This window comes from Aspergillus thermomutatus (assembly GCF_002237265.1).
Source record: "Aspergillus thermomutatus strain HMR AF 39 chromosome Unknown NODE_124, whole genome shotgun sequence".
In the NCBI taxonomy this organism is placed as follows: domain Eukaryota; kingdom Fungi; phylum Ascomycota; class Eurotiomycetes; order Eurotiales; family Aspergillaceae; genus Aspergillus; species Aspergillus thermomutatus.
In genome coordinates, this window is record NW_020798173.1 from 13,882 (window position 1) to 30,589 (window position 16,708).

The 16,708-nt window shown below is 52.3% G+C and overlaps 8 protein-coding genes across 8 annotated transcripts; 4 read left to right on the forward strand and 4 right to left on the reverse strand.

Annotated features, from left to right (window-relative positions):
* Positions 1 to 618: 618 nt before the first annotated feature.
* CDV56_102318 (uncharacterized protein) lies at positions 619 to 4,373 on the forward strand (the record flags this gene model as incomplete). Its single annotated transcript, XM_026755937.1, has 9 exons — positions 619 to 1,794; positions 1,842 to 2,586; positions 3,118 to 3,200; positions 3,282 to 3,300; positions 3,409 to 3,524; positions 3,586 to 3,675; positions 3,726 to 3,778; positions 3,829 to 3,966; positions 4,025 to 4,373. The coding sequence occupies 9 exons, from the start codon at positions 619 to 621 to the stop codon at positions 4,371 to 4,373; spliced, it is 2,769 nt and encodes a 922-aa protein (XP_026613526.1).
* Positions 4,374 to 4,725: 352 nt separating this feature from the next.
* Positions 4,726 to 5,633, forward strand: CDV56_102845 (PEX11 domain protein; the record flags this gene model as incomplete). The annotated part of the gene is made up of 3 exons (XM_026756464.1): positions 4,726 to 4,924; positions 4,980 to 5,176; positions 5,247 to 5,633. 3 exons carry the CDS (start codon positions 4,726 to 4,728, stop codon positions 5,631 to 5,633), a joined length of 783 nt encoding a protein of 260 aa, XP_026613527.1.
* Positions 5,634 to 6,512: 879 nt separating this feature from the next.
* On the forward strand, positions 6,513 to 8,359 carry CDV56_103055 (uncharacterized protein; the record flags this gene model as incomplete). The annotated part of the gene is made up of 4 exons (XM_026756674.1): positions 6,513 to 6,941; positions 7,022 to 7,299; positions 7,372 to 7,478; positions 7,620 to 8,359. 4 exons carry the CDS (start codon positions 6,513 to 6,515, stop codon positions 8,357 to 8,359), a joined length of 1,554 nt encoding a protein of 517 aa, XP_026613528.1.
* A 124-nt stretch (positions 8,360 to 8,483) lies between these two features.
* CDV56_103284 (uncharacterized protein) lies at positions 8,484 to 9,497 on the reverse strand (the record flags this gene model as incomplete). The annotated part of the gene is made up of 3 exons (XM_026756903.1): positions 8,484 to 8,618; positions 8,683 to 9,176; positions 9,248 to 9,497. The coding sequence occupies 3 exons, from the start codon at positions 9,495 to 9,497 to the stop codon at positions 8,484 to 8,486; spliced, it is 879 nt and encodes a 292-aa protein (XP_026613529.1).
* Positions 9,498 to 9,966: 469 nt separating this feature from the next.
* CDV56_103437 (uncharacterized protein) lies at positions 9,967 to 11,059 on the forward strand (the record flags this gene model as incomplete). The annotated part of the gene is made up of 2 exons (XM_026757056.1): positions 9,967 to 10,021; positions 10,101 to 11,059. The coding sequence occupies 2 exons, from the start codon at positions 9,967 to 9,969 to the stop codon at positions 11,057 to 11,059; spliced, it is 1,014 nt and encodes a 337-aa protein (XP_026613530.1).
* Positions 11,060 to 11,165: 106 nt separating this feature from the next.
* Positions 11,166 to 11,693, reverse strand: CDV56_103570 (uncharacterized protein; the record flags this gene model as incomplete). Its single annotated transcript, XM_026757189.1, has 1 exon — positions 11,166 to 11,693. One exon carries the CDS (start codon positions 11,691 to 11,693, stop codon positions 11,166 to 11,168), a length of 528 nt encoding a protein of 175 aa, XP_026613531.1.
* Positions 11,694 to 12,552: 859 nt separating this feature from the next.
* On the reverse strand, positions 12,553 to 13,584 carry CDV56_103713 (D-2-hydroxyacid dehydrogenase family protein; the record flags this gene model as incomplete). The annotated part of the gene is made up of 1 exon (XM_026757332.1): positions 12,553 to 13,584. The coding sequence occupies one exon, from the start codon at positions 13,582 to 13,584 to the stop codon at positions 12,553 to 12,555; it is 1,032 nt and encodes a 343-aa protein (XP_026613532.1).
* Positions 13,585 to 15,965: 2,381 nt separating this feature from the next.
* Positions 15,966 to 16,664, reverse strand: CDV56_104050 (uncharacterized protein; the record flags this gene model as incomplete). The annotated part of the gene is made up of 1 exon (XM_026757669.1): positions 15,966 to 16,664. The coding sequence occupies one exon, from the start codon at positions 16,662 to 16,664 to the stop codon at positions 15,966 to 15,968; it is 699 nt and encodes a 232-aa protein (XP_026613533.1).
* Between the last annotated feature and the right edge of the window lie 44 nt (positions 16,665 to 16,708).

The window sequence follows — 16,708 nt, forward strand, 5'->3', positions numbered from 1 at the left end:
TATGTTTGTATATGACGCAATGAGACATGTGTCGGCTATTGATTCTCTTTTTTCCTCTTCTCTGTATCTAAAGTTATCATATGGAATTCACAAGTCAGCTTTCTGGGTGTTATTGCTCTACAGTTATATTCTAGAATGAATGAATTCTGATCTTGCATATTAAGGCGATGAGAGACCGGTTCGTGTCAATTGGCTGCAAATGCCTTGCTTGAATGCTTTTTTTGTCGCATTCGTATCATGTCTATTGACGCAGCCAACAATTGCGGCCGATCCGCAAGCGGGGCACGAGTTAGCGTGATTCGCCCGAGCAGTCAAGGAACGTCAGCGCGACCAGCCAGACAAGACGAGGGCCCAGCGCTTATCGACAATCATCTCAACGTTTCCTCCCTTCAAGCACTCGAACTGCATTCTTCTCGACCATCACAGTCGATATTACACTGATTTTGAAGGTAGCAGGACCTATCTCCCTCTCACCGTGCAAGTAGTCGAGCAACAACACTACACAGGCGAACAGACACAGAACTCTTGATTCCTTACTACCAGCGCTTCGAGCCTTCATGATGTTTCTTCGAATCTGAGCATCGAGCGTGATCTCGACGCGTATTCAAAATCATCTCAATGTCCAAATTGACGTCGTCCGCCCCTCCTTCGACTCTGTCGCACAGTCTCCCCGCTCTACCGTTTGCGAGTAGACTGAGCGAGCAGTTGTCACAGAGCAAGGAGCAAAGTGAATCCAGCACCGACACAGACTCCACAGGAGGCAGGACAAGTCACCTTGGAACTCCACTGCGTCCTTCACAAAAGTCCCGTTCGCTGTCCGATGCGCCAAAACCTGTGTCCGCCTCGCCGTCTGTCTCGGGAGACGCGCGCCCCTCCAGCAAAGATGACAACTCCATCACCTCCACTCCCGAAACCCCACAGCGGCCGTCCATACACTACTCGAACCTGTCTTTGAACTTACCGTCAAAGCTAGCCGGGTCTGCATCCGTACCGAATCGCGCCCCGCTCTCTCCCAAGCTTGACTCGTCGCACATCTACGGCTCCCCAGGCTCGGTACTCCCTCGACGCTCACGAGGTCTCGATTTTTCCCGAGCATGCACGAATCTACACCACTCGATCATTGCGGAGTCTTCGCCTGATTCGTCGCCGACGGTCGGCGGCCGGGGCGTCACCATCCCGCAACGGCGTGGCTCGCCAGGGTCAACCTCCATGGGTCCTTTCTCGACGTCAGGCCCGGCCGACCGAACCGCGATCTCGAGTTCCGTGTCCAGCGTGAACATGATGGAATCTGATACAAGCAGTAGCGAGGAGGATGACGAGCCGATGATAGGCGATCGGGATGATATCATGATAGCCACCCCCCAGGCGAACAAGATGCTCGGTGGGCCAAGCCCGTTTGCTGCGGGAAACGTTCCTAGTCCGGGAAACGATTGGATGGGTGGGTATTCACAGGCGGCAGCTAGCCTGTTGAGCTTTCAGCGGGCCCGATTTCGCAAAGGGCGTAGCAGACACAGCTCCAGCAGTGCCAGTGGAAATAGCTCGAAGCAGAGTCCGGGTCCTCTCTCTCCACCGGTGATGAAAAGCATTGAGAATCCTAGCGGTGGCTATTTCGGATCGAAACAAGGCGTCGGGCCCCGGCGTGAGAGTCTCAGCCTTGGGACTCGCGATCTGCGCTTGTCGGATCTGAGTGATGAGGGCGAGAGTAGGGGTCAGAGCTCGGCTGGTGGTTCTGCTTCTGAAGGTGGGCCTCTGGGTGTGATTCGGCGCGTCGTGACTCGACGTGGAAGCTTACTCGTGAGTGTACTGCTTGAGGCAATGATCAAAGCTAACCATGTCTCCAGCCTAAAACAAAGACATTTGCACGCATCAGAGCTGCCCTCATGGAGGAATCTGCTCCTATTGACAGCGAAGCCAAGCGTGAGGCGGAGGTTATCCGGCAGGTTCGTGAGAGCGAACCTGATGTTCCGCACACGTCACCAAGCCTGGACGCCTTGTCGTCCCTCACTCCTTCAGGGCCAGGGGTGAGCGCGGAAGAGGGACCTACGAAGGCAGGCTCATTTATCCTGGACGAGCCCAAGTTCAGCGATGAAGCTCATCGAAACTCTGCGGGGGCAGAGTTCTGGAATACATTTGATGAGCGTTACCGCACACCACCGCCCTCTATGCGCCCATTGGGGCCGTCATCCATGTCTGAGGACGATATTGCGATGGATATCACGCCGTCGACCACCCTAGGGTCTAGCACAGCTGAGTTCGCTAAACCGTACGATCGACCGGGATCGAGAAGCTCAACGCCACATGCAAGCTTTCCTGCCATGAGCGAGATCAATCGGAAGCGACGCCGGGAAGATGACTTTGATCCCAATCTTTTCAAGCGGAGAGCCGTGTCTCCTAGCATGAGTGTCCAGAGTAGTCCTGTCATGCCGAATTCGCCCGCGGTCAAGGATACAGGGCACAACATCTGGGGTCCCCCGCCCAAGTCTAACCTAGGCTCGCTATTCCCAGATCGGCCCAACGGAGAGTATCCTGCCAGAAATACGCCCAATACCTCGCACTCTGGACCTCTAAAGCGCGTTGGTCTACAGGGTATGACTGAAGCCAATGATGGTTTCATGAATATGAGCATTGAATAAATGTTCTGCCTGGGGCTGAGCTGGGAATACTCCTGACTCTTGCAACCACGAGCCGGACTCGTATATACAATATAATCTCTAGTTAAAACTTCTTGTTGGCTCTTCAGCGTGGTGCATTTGTACTTCAAATGGCGCACACACTCCTTTACTCGGCGTTGAGAGGAATTTGGACCACATTGGCGTTAACCTAGTACTTAGCTTGAACATTGAACATCTTTAATCTTAATCTTCTATCAATTGAAATGATATGGTTCCCGGAGCATTCTCAATGATGCAGTTATAGTCCAAGATAGCCGCAGTCTCCTTCGCCCAGGCCACGTGCAAGATAGTGGCTTATCGCGCTAGAGCTCCGTCTCCGTTGACAAGCAATTGAGCTGTGGTCAGGGCTATCCTTGTTTACATCTTCTTGCTGCTGTCCTCTCTGATTTTTTCGTGTTTATTTCTGCTCTGAATCAGACATATTAGGCACTAAACCTAGAATCAGCTAATACTCAAGTCGAAATTGCCGTGATGGCTTCCACAGTTGAGCTCGCATCCTCGTTCATCGAGGGTGCCCCGCCAGGCGAGGTACGCCTACAATTCCTCCTATTGAACACCTACGTGTTTGTTTCCCTCATCGAGCATGCAAAACTAATCAAACAATTCTAGCTCTCTGATGTCGTTGCTGGTATTTCCTCCTGCATTCCCCTGTCCGCAGAACTTCCCCGCAATCCCCAGGCCCAGCTGTATTCAACACTGATCAGGTCGTCTGACTGAATCACCTCGTGCACGACAGATATCAAAACACTTACCTCGGACCAATCGGACATTATTCCCTCGCTTGCGCCTGCGTTTGAACGGTACAATGAGAAGCAATTGGCTACTGTGAAGCTGCCCGGAGCTAGTCAGGAGGTTAGTCAACGCTGCGTACAACGTTCGAGGGACTATGTTCTGACAAGGTGATCGGGCTCAGGTCATCATCAGTGAATTCAACAAGTTAGAGGGAAATCGATACTTTGATGTTGACAGTCAGACGTCGTTTGAGGTGGATCATGTAACACAGGTAGGTTTGGTGGTGGAATGAGGGGCGTGTGGAGGCTGATTAGATCAAAGCAAGCGTCTGGTGCGCAATCCTATGTTCTGGAATCGCAAAATGCGGATTTGATGTGAGTTGTCATGTCCCTCTGGAGGTTCCCTTAGGGTCTAACGAGTGCAGCAAATCGCTCCTCAAATCGCTCGCCAAGCATGCCGCGGAACACTACCCCAACTGCTCCTACGGCGTCTACCCTACTGAGGACGACACGGCTGTCGCGATTCTACTTGTTGCAAATCGCTACTCGCCAAACAACTTCTGGTCAGTGTACCAGCTGACACTTGGAAACATGCATGGGCTAATGAGGCACGCACTGTAGGAACGGTCGCTTCCGCTCGATCTACCAAGTCCCCGTGTCCGAGTCGACCACCGTCAGCGGCAAGATCCTCGTGGACGTGCATTACTACGAAGACGGCAATGTGGCCCTCAACACAAACAAGACCATCAATATCTCCATTCCCTCGATCTCTGCTGAGAGCATCATCTCCCGCATTGCGGCTGCGGAGCGAGACTATCAGGAGGAGCTCAACCGTGCGTTCGTACAAATGGCGGAGGGCGCGTTCAAGAATCTGCGGAGACAATTGCCCATTACCCGGCAGAAGGTGGAGTGGGAGAAGGTTGGAGGGTACCGGTTGGGACAGGATATTTCTGGTGGAAAGGGGCGGTAGATTGTTGATAGGATGTACAGATGCTCGAGGGGCTGCGATTGTCTGGTCGAACGATGTGTAGATGATCATTTGACATAGTTTTGCTGAAGCGGCGAACCAGGACTTTGCTAGAATGCGTACTGATATTCTTGTACCCTTTTCATAATCGATGCAGTTATCTAGTCGATTGTGGACTGTAGCGCCAAGTCGGCATTTCACGGTGAGAGATGCCGATGCTGTATGGAGACAATTGTCGGTCTGAGATGAGCCGACAAGCTTATCTAGGCCAATTTCACTTCAATAATGTAAACCTGTAAACCTTCCCCCTCAACTCTGATCAGTTGAATCCCATTTCCTGGACAATAACATCACAATGGCAGTGAAAGTCACTCATCCTCCTACCCCTTCAACCCCCTCCGCAATCAAACAATTCTCCAACTTCACACGCACAGCAGCAGGCCTTGAAAAAACCCTCCGACTCATCCAGGCCCTCGCAACCATCGTCATCGAAACCAGCATCGACAACGAAACAGTGACGACCTGGTCAACCGCCAAGTCGCAATTAGCGCTGAGTTAGTCCCTCCATCACAGCCAACGGGCCAACCTGTACTTATGCTGTCTGTCTAGCCCGCCGCTTCTTCCGCTTCTTCAACTTTTTTGATTGTTTCGAGCGGGTGTATGCGCTCCTCGGCAGCAGTAGCAGTAGCAGTAACAGTTCTGCGAGTGGTAGCGGGACAGGCGCTGACGGGTTTCCGACGACGCTGCTTGAGCTCGGTCGGTGGACGTGTTTGGGGCTGTATTTTGTGTTGGAGGATTGTACTATCGTTCGTTTCCTGCCGTCTTTTACTCTTTTGCCGATGGGGATTATGGGGAACTGTACTGATGAGTTGACAGCTCCACGCGATGAACGTCTACCCCGTGCAATGGAACAAGCCCGTTCTCGTTGAGGCCTACAAGTTCTGGTTCTACGCGTTGGCGTTATCGATCGTCGGGGCCTTGTGGGGGTTACTGTTTGGTTCTGCTTCTGGTTCTCCTTCTGCGGGTAAGGTGCAGCAGGATGAGAAGAAGGGCGGAAGTGGCAAGGAGGGAAAGGAAGGAGGGAGAAAAGAGGTGTCTACGGGGCCTCTAGTGAAGCGGATTGTGGTTGATGGCTGTGATTTGTTGATTCCTGGAGTGTTTCTGGGATGGATTCAGGTGAGCGATGTGGTGGTGGGCATGGCAATGGTGGTGAGTACACTCGTCGCGGGGAGAGATGTTTGGGTCAAGGCTCAGCAAGCATAATGGATTGTTGTGGATATGTATTTTGAAGGATATCGTCTGACATATAGAAATCTGGAATTATCGACAATGGAGCATTCAGATGTTCAAAATTGGAGACTGCACTGTCCAACATCGCAGCATGAGAGTTCAGGCTTGTTCGATTCGACAATCTACACAGCCAGTTGAAAAACTTCTTCATGTGTGGTCTTCCATTCTGCTCTGGATTTTGCACAATAGATGATTTTGGCCCCAACCTCCTCCCTTGATCTGCGTCTCGTCGGGCTTGACATCTTGGAATAGACACACCAATGCAGCTGTTGTGTCTAGTGGATCGTGGCTTTGAAATGTGGGCCGTTCTCCACGTCCCAGAATTCATACTCCGACACCAAACTCAAATCAAAGTAGGACCAAATGACCGCTCGATATTCATTCAGGGATAACCCGGCGCTCAGAGACTGTCTCTCTCGTGGCTCCTGAGAGCCGTCTATGTCCGAGATCATGGTCTACGGGCAGTTCGGGTTGCATTCTTTGTAGAAAACGAAAGATCGAGGTTCGTCATCGATCAAACTCTCAGGCCACGAGAAATTACTGAAGATCATCCAGTGTGACGAAGGCAGACCAGCCTGTCAAAACTGCATCAACTACGGAGGAGAATGCCCAGGGTACATCAATCACACAACCCTGCCTCTCATCGTCCACCATGAGAACCAGAAAATCGAGGAAATGGTCGCAGGAGTGTCCAAATCATCTTCAAAGAAGAGAAGAATGGCAAACAGGTCGATAGAATACAACAGCCGTGGATGGCCGGCAAACACGTCCAGTCAGTGGTCAATTCCTAGGTTCCTGATTGAATCGCCGTGGGAATACCGCAGCCATTGCTACTTTCTAGACCAATATACCATGCCTCCAGAGGCCGAGGGAAGCCCTGGCCCTCTTGACTCCATCCCATTGTTGTACTCACTCTGTCAACATGATCTCATGTCTGGCGAGCCGCCTCTTTTCTGCCTCCGGTCGGCTCTCGATGCAGCTACGTACAGCGCCATGGCTAATAAGGCAAAGGTTCCGACTCTGGCGATCGAGGCGCGACGGAAGTATGGTCAGGCATTGATAGAGCTGAATATGGCATTGAGCAGTGTTGAGGATGCCATTCGAACGGAGACATTGGGCGCGATCGTCACGCTCATGATCTTCGAGGATATCAAAAATGAGCGTAACAATTTGCTTAGAACCCGTATCTCGGGTGTGCAGCGTTTGCTGAAATTGCGCGGTCCAAATCAGCTTCTAGATCCCCAAACTCGGTCGCAGTTTCATTTTGCCTTTACTCAGATGGTGAGAAGCCTTGCTACCTGAATGCTGGCGGCTGATATTTTACAGACCATCCAATTTCTGGGCTCAATAACCCCCTCAAGATTGATCTGGACTGGTTGATGGAAATGTTCACGATTCCTCACCCCCTATACGCCATGATGGCCGGCGTGTCCAAGACAGCAGGTTTTGTGTCTCCAATCTTGTCTATCCTGAAGTGGCCGGAGTGTGGAATTACTACCGTGGCGCCAAGGTCATTTCGCAGCAGAATCGGAAAGCTCAACTCTCTCGACAGCAGCAGTCTGAGGGACAAAACCGCACCCACTGGCGACTTTATTGCACTGCAGAGTCCCGAGGAGATCATCGGAACATGGTCACCGAGGTGTGTCAATCCATCCATTCGCCTTGGTACATATCGACCGCTTCGCAACACTATATCCACTTTTGGGCGTAGCGAGACGGGTATCAAAGCCATTCGGGAGTTTGCACTCCTATGGCCAATATTCAATGTCACACAGAATGGGTTCGCGACCAGAAAGCAAGACCGACTGGCTCGGAATAGTTAGGAGGATTGGGTCTGTCGAATGGAATCAGACTGGGGATGGCTTTGGCCGAGGTGACTTCAGTGGTGACATCGATGCTTGATCGGGTTCGTGGTCAATTTCATCAATAGACTCGAAATAACAAGTCAATAATATTCAGCTTCGGATACCGCCTATCATATCTTTTTGACATGGATAATCCAGAGGATACCTGGAAACGACAAGGCCCAAATCCCAATACAAGCATATGAACGGTTGCCCCAGCAGCCGCCATTTCCCCAGAATCAGAGCGAAGGTCCTCCAGGAACAATCCCCACCGCCGTCATGAAAGATCTCAAGAAGCGCAACAAACCCCGCCTTCTTCTGGGACTTTACGCAAGACCCAGACATCCCGACAGCTACCATTACGCCATACTCATAACTCCCAAGATCAGACCGCGGGACAAACTACCCATCCCAGCAACCAAATACCACGTCAAAAATACACTGACGAATACCGAAGCCGGACTCAGTCAGCCATGGCGCTTCGAGCGGTCTTCACTCAAGAATATCCACGACGACCCCCGCATACTTGTTGCAGTTGTCGTCGGGAAGGTTTTGTCAGTGGAGATGGTGGAGGAGGTATTCTGGCGGACGCCAGTTCACCAGTATGATGATCCGGATAGGGACAGGGCATCAGAGTTTGATTGTCGGACTTGGGTGCGATCTGCGCTGGAGAGAGTTCGTGGCTCAGGTGGTGTGTCGGGGTTGATGAAGTGGGAGACGCTTGAAGAGCAGGCATTGAGATATGTCAGGGAGAAAAAGGCCGAGGGGAGATGGACAGCCGGGGGAGGTATTGGACGTGGTGAGATGAGAGTTGCAATGCTGGATCTGTTCGCTAAGAGGGAGATATATGTTTAGTTCCAGCGATGCTATCGTTATGGACAATGAAGGTATATACACAATCTAACAAACACTCATATCTCATCAGAAGCATGACCACCTCGATCTGATCACACAGAATATGAATCCAGCCAGCCCGGAGCTATATCCTCGCCGCCTCATGCCCGGGCGCCTCGAAGATATGCGTTTGCCTCAACTCAAGGTACGGATTCTTCTTCACATTCTCCGACGGTGGTCGCTCCGGGTGCCGCTGCAGGTAGAAAACTTGCTGCGATGTCTGCCATGTCACGTCAGCCCTGCACGGTCAAATCCAGCACAACTGTACGTGGAGACTATCTCACCCTCTTCATCTCCGTCAGCACCTGCCGTCTCCTCCAGCGGCGCTGCATGATCAAGAGGACTACCACGAGGGCGACGGCCAGAGCCCCGAGCGGGATCCCGACCCCAAGTCCAATCTTGAGACTGTTGCTGCTGGTGCTCACCGCTGTTTGGGTCGGCGAAACTGACGATGTAGTCGACGTGGATAGATGCGTTGCTGCCGGTGTTGTCGCAAGAGTGGTCGTGCTTGTACCCGAGACCCCCGGGGCTGATGACGAGGTTGCAGGAACAGTGGCGACAGTAGTGGCTGGGGTGCGCGTGGCTCCGATCGGAGTTAGCAACGAGCTCGTCGCGACGGTATCCAGCGCAACCGACGAGCCTACAAGTTCCGAATACTCGGGTAGGAAATCCGCGATGTGCTGTGTATTGACGCCGGTCGTGCAGTTGCATGCGGGCCCGTCCACGCAGCAGTAGGTGTTTGCCGAGCAGCGAAAGACAGTATTGTGGATGTGATCGCCTGAGCGAATTAGCATGTGCTAACAATCCAATGGAGACGGAGAGAGATACGGAAGAAGCAGTAGCTCGGACAGGCCGGCGAGTTCCAGGTCTTATCGGTGCAGCTGCCGATGACATAGTAGGAGGCGTCGTAGTAGGCGCACATGTTGTTGGTTGCGCAGACGTAGGTGCTTCCTCCGCAGCAGGAGGATTCGGGGTTTTCTGGGAAACATGGTTGGTCATTGATTGCGACTTCGCCGTTGGGGAGGTAGCATGTTCGTGAGGCTTGGACTGGGATCGAGATGGAGGGGAGAAATAACGTCCAGGCAAGCGACCACCGCATGATATCAGCTGCACGAAGTAGAGATGCACGAGAGGAGGTGGAACAGAGAGCCCTCGCGTCGCAGTCAAGACATCGATCTTAGATTTGGTGCGACCATCATGGCGCTGGGGCTTAAATGTATTCTCATGATGACCCTGGCGCTAAGTCTGTAGTGTTGTCCGCGTCGAGAAGCGTGGCTATTCCATACACATAATCAGCACCCAGTCTCTAGGAGGATGATAAATTTGGACATACTTGGCATGACTCCAAGTGGGCTCGTCCAGGGTCTCATCCGGCTTCAATTGGCGATCCGACACGGCAACCCACCAGGCGATCATCACCCATGCGCCTCTAGCGCTGACCCCCGTCAGTGCTGATAAGCATGAACTGACTTCATCTGTAATTGAGATGGGACGAGGATGAAAGAGATGTTTTGTTTTCATGCCGAGATGAGACCGTCTCCTCGCGACAACCGCAGTACAGAATCATAATGTCGGTTCTTGGCGCAGGCTCGCCACTTTCGGATATGGATCATCACAGCGGCAGTGACTGCTTTCCTGCTTGCTTCATTCTATCTATCGACACATCGACCGTCCGCGACAAGTCCTATCTACCGAAATCCAGATAATGTCGTCGCAGATGGCGCAGCTTCATCGGCATCCGCCTCTCCATCATCAACACCAGCACCTCAGCCACACGACAAACCCCCCACTCGAACAGTAGTGATCGCAAAACTCGAAGAAGAAGACGCCTCATGGGTCGACGACCTCGTCCAGACCGACCCCCACCTCACCAGCGCCGTCTACACCGTCGACAACCCCAACGCAACCCTCACCGTCCCCCAAAACAAAGGCCACGAGGTCATGGTCTACCTCACCTACATAATCGACCACTACACCTCGCTCAGCGACGTGACGCTCTTCATGCACGCGCACCAGTACACCTGGCACAACAACGACTTCCTCAACTCCGACTCGGCGCTGCAGGTCCGGCGCCTGCGCAGCGAGTACGTGCTCCGCAGCGGGTACGTCAATCTCCGCTGCCACCTTAGCCCGGGGTGTCCGGATCACATCCACCCGACGGTGGGCGGGGACGATCTGCTGAATATCCCCGAGGCGGCGGTGTTTGGGAATTCGTGGCAGGAGCTGTTCCCTGGGACTCCGGTGCCGAGGGTGCTGTCGCAGCCGTGCTGTGGGCAGTTTGCGGTGAGTGCGGAGCGCATTCGGACGGTGGCCCTGGAGAGGTATGTGGGGTATCGCGAGTGGTTGCTCGCGACGCCGTTGGAGGATAAGCTGTCTGGGCGGGTGTGGGAGTATCTGTGGCAGTGGCTGTTTACGGGGCGGGAGGAGTATTGTCCGGATGAGCAGGTGTGCTATTGTGAGGGGTACGGGGTGTGTTTTGGGGAGGGGGAGTATGAGGAGTATTTCAGGGTGAGGGACGAATCGAGGGAGCTGGAGAGGAGAGTCGAGGAGCTGAAGCAGTCTGCGGAGCCATCTGTCGAGGAGGACATTCGGTCACTGAAGGATCATATCGACGAATTGCATCAGAAGATGAACGCGATCAAGAGCAAAGTCGTCTCATAGACATGTACAGTATTTCGCACATATATACCTCTCTATCCCCCAATGTGTATATATGTATATCTCATGACCGTCTATCGCAAGTCTACTCTATTCTACAAACACATCATCACTGCTGACCCTCCCTCTCCCTCAGCATCTCCTCGATATGCGGGTTCAACCAGTACCCCTGCAACTCCTCCCTCCCCATCGTCTTCGCCCCGGAAATCCACCCCTTACACTTCTCACTCCCGCAGTTACAGTTAAACGCCTGATCCATCTCCCACTCCGAACTGGGATAGAAGAACGTCAACGCATCCCCGACCTTCAACGGCCGCTCGTCCACAACCCGCACCTCCATCTTGTGCATGTCGAAGTTCAGGCTCGGGTCGCATGAGTGGTTGCAAAACACCAGGTCCGAGTTCAGCTCGATGTGGCTGTCCCGGCCGGTCTGGACGGATGTGTAGGCCTTCTTGGAGGGCGTGGCGGTGGTGATCTTGGCCAGGACGGCGCCGGCTGGGAGCGAGACGAGGGAGGAGGCACTGCTGCCGAAGGCTTTGGGGGAGCGGTTGACTTGGATTAGGCCAGGGTGGGTTGGTTGTGGCGTTGATGTCGTGGTGGTTGGGGGGGTGGGTTCTTGCACGGCGATGGGGGCCATTGTGATTGATAGAGTGGTTCAATCGGGTCAATTGTTTGAGAACTGTAAGAGAAATGCTCGAGGAGATCAATTGAGGCGGTAGAGAGTCAATTGGTATGTATATGGTGGTTGTATACAGAAATCAATTCCGAGCGAGGGAGTGAGGTACCCCGCCTACTTATACGAGAGACGAATGTGAATGTGAATGTGGGGTGATCCGATTCCTGCCGCTGTTCCTGGCCATGATGGCATAGTTTGCATCATTTGTTCACTTACTCCATGATCAAGTCCGAGCTAACTCAAAGCAGGTCGTCTGCTCCGTCCATATGTTGTTCCCTTCTACCGAGGAATGCTGTGCAGCGGAAAGATGGAACGTGGTTCTGGTGGACCCGCGCAACGGTCCGATTGAGCTGTTTGCGGTAGTCATCATGCCGAGGTACATTCTTTTCTACGATTCAGAAGCACAGTCATTCAACAAGGTGTTGACATGAGAAGAGGATGTCTGAAGGATTGTGTCAGTTGCCTGATCACAGCATAATTCATCAAATTAATGTTCTTTGACCATTGGTGGTAGAATCACTATCACCGAGGTAATGTACTTGTCCTAGGCACTACGGCTACGGAGACGGAGTACAGAATCAGGCGTCAGCTTGATCCACAATCTTAGGCTTGATTAAGGTTCTGCATCAGCTTGGCATCTGAAAGGACGAATTGGTCGATCCGGTGAGCACCCACATGCGAATCAACTGCTCTAGGAGGTTTCAGATTGACACTACCGGGTGATTTACTCCATCAGGATAGGCATTCTATGGACATTTCCACATGTCATGCAGCTCATGTATGCCAGTGATGCCACTATATACATTACTATTGCAAATTATCAATTCAGTCTGATTTGCAAGTCCTTCCCATCCAACCACCGCTCCAGATTCGCAGCCACCTCCTTATACCACCCATTGATCAGCTCCTCCTCCCCATACCCCATATGCGGCGTCAACAGCACCTCGCTGCGCCCATCAACCCCCCAAGCCGTCGTCCGCCACGGGCTATCAGCAGGTAACGGCTCGGGATCAAACACGTCGAGCGCCGCGCCCCGGATCCGACCCCCATTCAGCGTCTCCAGCAGTGCCTTCTCATCAATCAGCGGACCCCGCGACGTATTCACGATCATGGCGCACGGCCGCAGCGCAGCCAGCTCCTCCGCCCCGATGATCCCCCGACTCCGCTCAGACAGCACATAATGCACGCTGAGCACGTCCGCCCGCCGCAGGAACTCAGCCTTCTCCGGCACCGCCTCGAAGCTCCCCGCCGGCAACCCCTGCGCGGTCGCCTGCTCGTCTGCCTTGGCCTGCGTCAGGTTCGCCGACCACGCGATGACCTTCATCCCGAACGCGAGGATCGCGATCCGCCCGACCTGCGCGCCCAGCTTGCCGAGTCCCAGCAGCGCGAGCGTCTTGCCGGACAAATTGACCCCCAGCGAACCCTGCCATTTCCCCGCCTTGAGGGCTGCGTCGTCGCGCGCGACGTGCCGCGCCAGAGCTAGGATCAGGGCCCAGGTGTGTTGGACGGTGGAGTTGACGCCTGGGGGTCGGCCGACGGTTCCGGCGACGGGGATCCCGCGCGCGGTGAGGGCGGGGAGATCGAGGGATAGATTGCGGTTGCCGGTCGTCAGGAGGAGTTTGAGGTTGGGGAGGGCGGCGATGGTCTCCGCGAAGAAAGGGGTGCGTTCGCGCATGGCGAGGATGGCGTCGAAGGGGCGCAGGCGGGCGATTAGCTGCTGCTGCTGTGCGGGGTCGCGCGGGTCGAGGGTGTCGGGGAAGTGGGAGATGTCCACGCGGGAGGTGAGGTGGGCGAAGTGGCGGGAGGAGATGTTTTGGTAGTCATCGAGGATGGCCAATTTGATTCTGGACATTTTGCAGGTGTGTTGGATCAATTATTGTTTTTTTGAGGGAGCTGATTGAGGTGTTGAAGATATGTTTGTGGTCATGGCTAAGAGTATAGCCGGCAGTCATAATACCCCGCAGTTCGAGCTGGTGATTTTGTTCGTGGTCATGATCTTGAATGGAGCTCAAGGATTGTTCTTCTGAGCGAAGACGTAGTTGAATGTCTGGTTCCATCTTGTTTGTCAGTATGATGAAAGAATAAAGTCGAAGTCGACTCTGTTGACTCAGATAAATGTTCGGCTTGTTGAACCGATGTGGGTGGGCAAGCGAACAACAGAGACATCAAGAGAGACACAAGATACACACGAGATAAAAAAGCAAGATAGACAACAAGATAGACAACAAGATAGACAACAAGATAGACAACAAGATAGACAACAAGATAGACAACAAGATAAACAACAAGATAAACACCTGGTTCGACCACCACTGTTATGGTTGAAAGACAGACAAGAAAGGGTCGAGTAAGTGTCTTTGGTAGAGAAGGAAAAAAGAAAAAGAAAAAGAAAACAGATTGGAACCGCCATGTTCAATAAACATGGACCTGTCGAAACTTTTGTTTCAGCTCGTATGTAGGTGTTATACTCTCCGAAGTATGGTTCCATTTCAAAATTGATGGAATATGGTCTTGCTCTTTTGCTGGATGGTGATAGAGAAGGTGAGGCCAATATTCAGGGTAGTATTGTAGAAAAGTATAAGGCATAATGTATGTATATGCATTGTTATTAACTACATCATATCATCAGAAAATTACACAAAATGCAGATAGATTGCATGGAGGTAAAAATCTTACTGTGGTATCAAAAGCCGTGTTCCCCAGGTTGACATTGGGTCAAGGTGGCCGTAAGTCATCAAGATCGTAGTATCATCTCAATATGAGTACAGTGCGGTGAGCAGGAACTACTGGGACACAGCATGGCTAATTAAAAGTAAGTGTACAGCTGGCTCTGAGCCCCGAGATTGCCGTTCAGCTGCTGAGTAGCAGGGGCATAAATGCCAGAAGAATTCTCGCTGGCACCGCTGGAGGCAGTGTTGGAGACAGAGCCGGAGCCAGAGGCGGGCATGTAATTCTGGGTTGCGAAATATGGTCAACAGTAGGAGGTAGAGGTAGGTAGAGAGCAGGATAGATTTGGAGAAAGAAAGGGAGAGAGGTGTTGTCATGGACTTTTTGAAAATTGGGATTGGGGGAAGGAGGATTCTAGCACTCTAGAGACTTTAGTTAGTATATATCAGTAATTAAAAAGACCATATCACTTACATCTTCTGCCAAAGAACAGTAGGAGAGCTCGTAGTGGTTGATGGTGTGGTTTGAGGAGCTGTGATAGAGTTGGAGGATAGCTGAAGTCAGGGGCGGCGTACTCCTCGCACCGTCCCTTCTTTAGTTTACCGCTGAACCCGTGTCAGACAGTGTATCAGACGTCAGGCTGTTGCGGCGGTTTCGACTTCTGGTTCGGGCCTCGTGCTTGGACATGAGGCGGTCGATACATTGGAGGAGCAGACTTGGGCACGGAGCCAGCAAGTAGTAGCAGAAGGCAAAGGTAGGTAGAGAGTAGACAATTGAGATAGACAGCAAAGATAATGGGAGAAAAGAAACGAGAGGGTTGTTGTCGTGGACTTTCATATGGAAAGCTGAGATCATGGTAGAACAGTATGAAGGCATACTGGCATAACGGCAAGAGGGCAATTTGGTCCCGCAAGACAAAGGGATGACTGGCATAATGCGGCCAAGGGAGGGAATTTGAAGAAAGCCATAGAGAAATGGCATGACCATAGGAAAGGAAAGGAAACTGAGTGAGGACATTGCCATGCAGACATAAGACATGAGATAGTGGTAAACCGGCGAAACTTCTGCTCGGCAAAGGCTGGTGGTGCAGCAATGTCCTGTTCATCGAGATCGTCGAGTTCAATTATATTGACCTGTCTGGGTGTCTTCCTTTTCGAGAAATGCTTGGGGAGATCATTTGAGGTGGTAGAGAGTCAATTGGTATGTATATGGTGATTGCCGGGTTGACAGATGAATCCAATAGGTTGATGCTGTCGGCATCACAGCAAACAAGTCATCTCGATGACAACCGCACGTATTCTCGAACACTTCTCTCCCAAGATCCAAGATCAAAGATCAACGCATGCCAAAAGACATTTCTTGCTGCACGGCGTTGAGTAGAAGGAAGTGTCTGTTGACCCAGCCTCAAGACGGCAAGGAAGAGATCAAAATAACCCCATGTGCCGTCCATTTCTATGTTATTGAAATGAAGTAGATTGTTGGTGTCAGCATGTCAGCCTGCGAATCACGAAATCGATAAATACTAAGTACATTAACCAACCACATCTTGAAAGACGACTGAGGCCATCACATCTCAATCTCCTTCCCATCGAAATTCCGGTACCTCGTCCGCACCAACCACGGCATATGGGCGACCTCACAGATCGTCCTGACCAGCTCATCTCTCACTAGATCATCTTTCCTCCCAGTCCGACGGTACATCTCATCCTCTAAAGCCACCAATGGTCCCCTTTCAGCTTGACCGGGAAGAGAGTTTCCCGGAATCTGACCGGAATACTCGAACGAGGGAATGTTGAATGTGACCGAAACGCAAGGCTCTCTTCCTTCAAACACCGCCAAAACGGCATAATCGTCCGGTGCAACCCCTCCAAATACCAAGTACTCGTCTCGGTGACAAGGTCTGCGTCTGGGATCGTTGTTCTCGTCCCTGTAGCCCAGTGCTTCAGCGACGCGTTCCGCACTGTTAACACCAACGAGGTTCTTGGCTTGAACGGCGACTACGATTACATCTCCTTCATTGTCATTGATCAGCATCTGTCGGCGTTGCATCACGCGACGCCAGGAACTGAAGAACGAGACTAGGCCTGTGTCTGTGCGTTGCCATGCGAGGTGATTGTCGAAATCTTGTCTAGTAGGATGGTTATGGTGGGAGGAGTGTCTTGCGAAGATGCCGCCGTCTCCGAAGCTCCGGTTGTTTTGTGATTCGGCGCGGAAGAGGAAGTACGGTTTGTCGTCGCCGGAAAGGGGATGGAATTGAGGGTCCATATTGATGATTTTGGTGCTTGGAGATGGGAAACGTGAAGCAAATG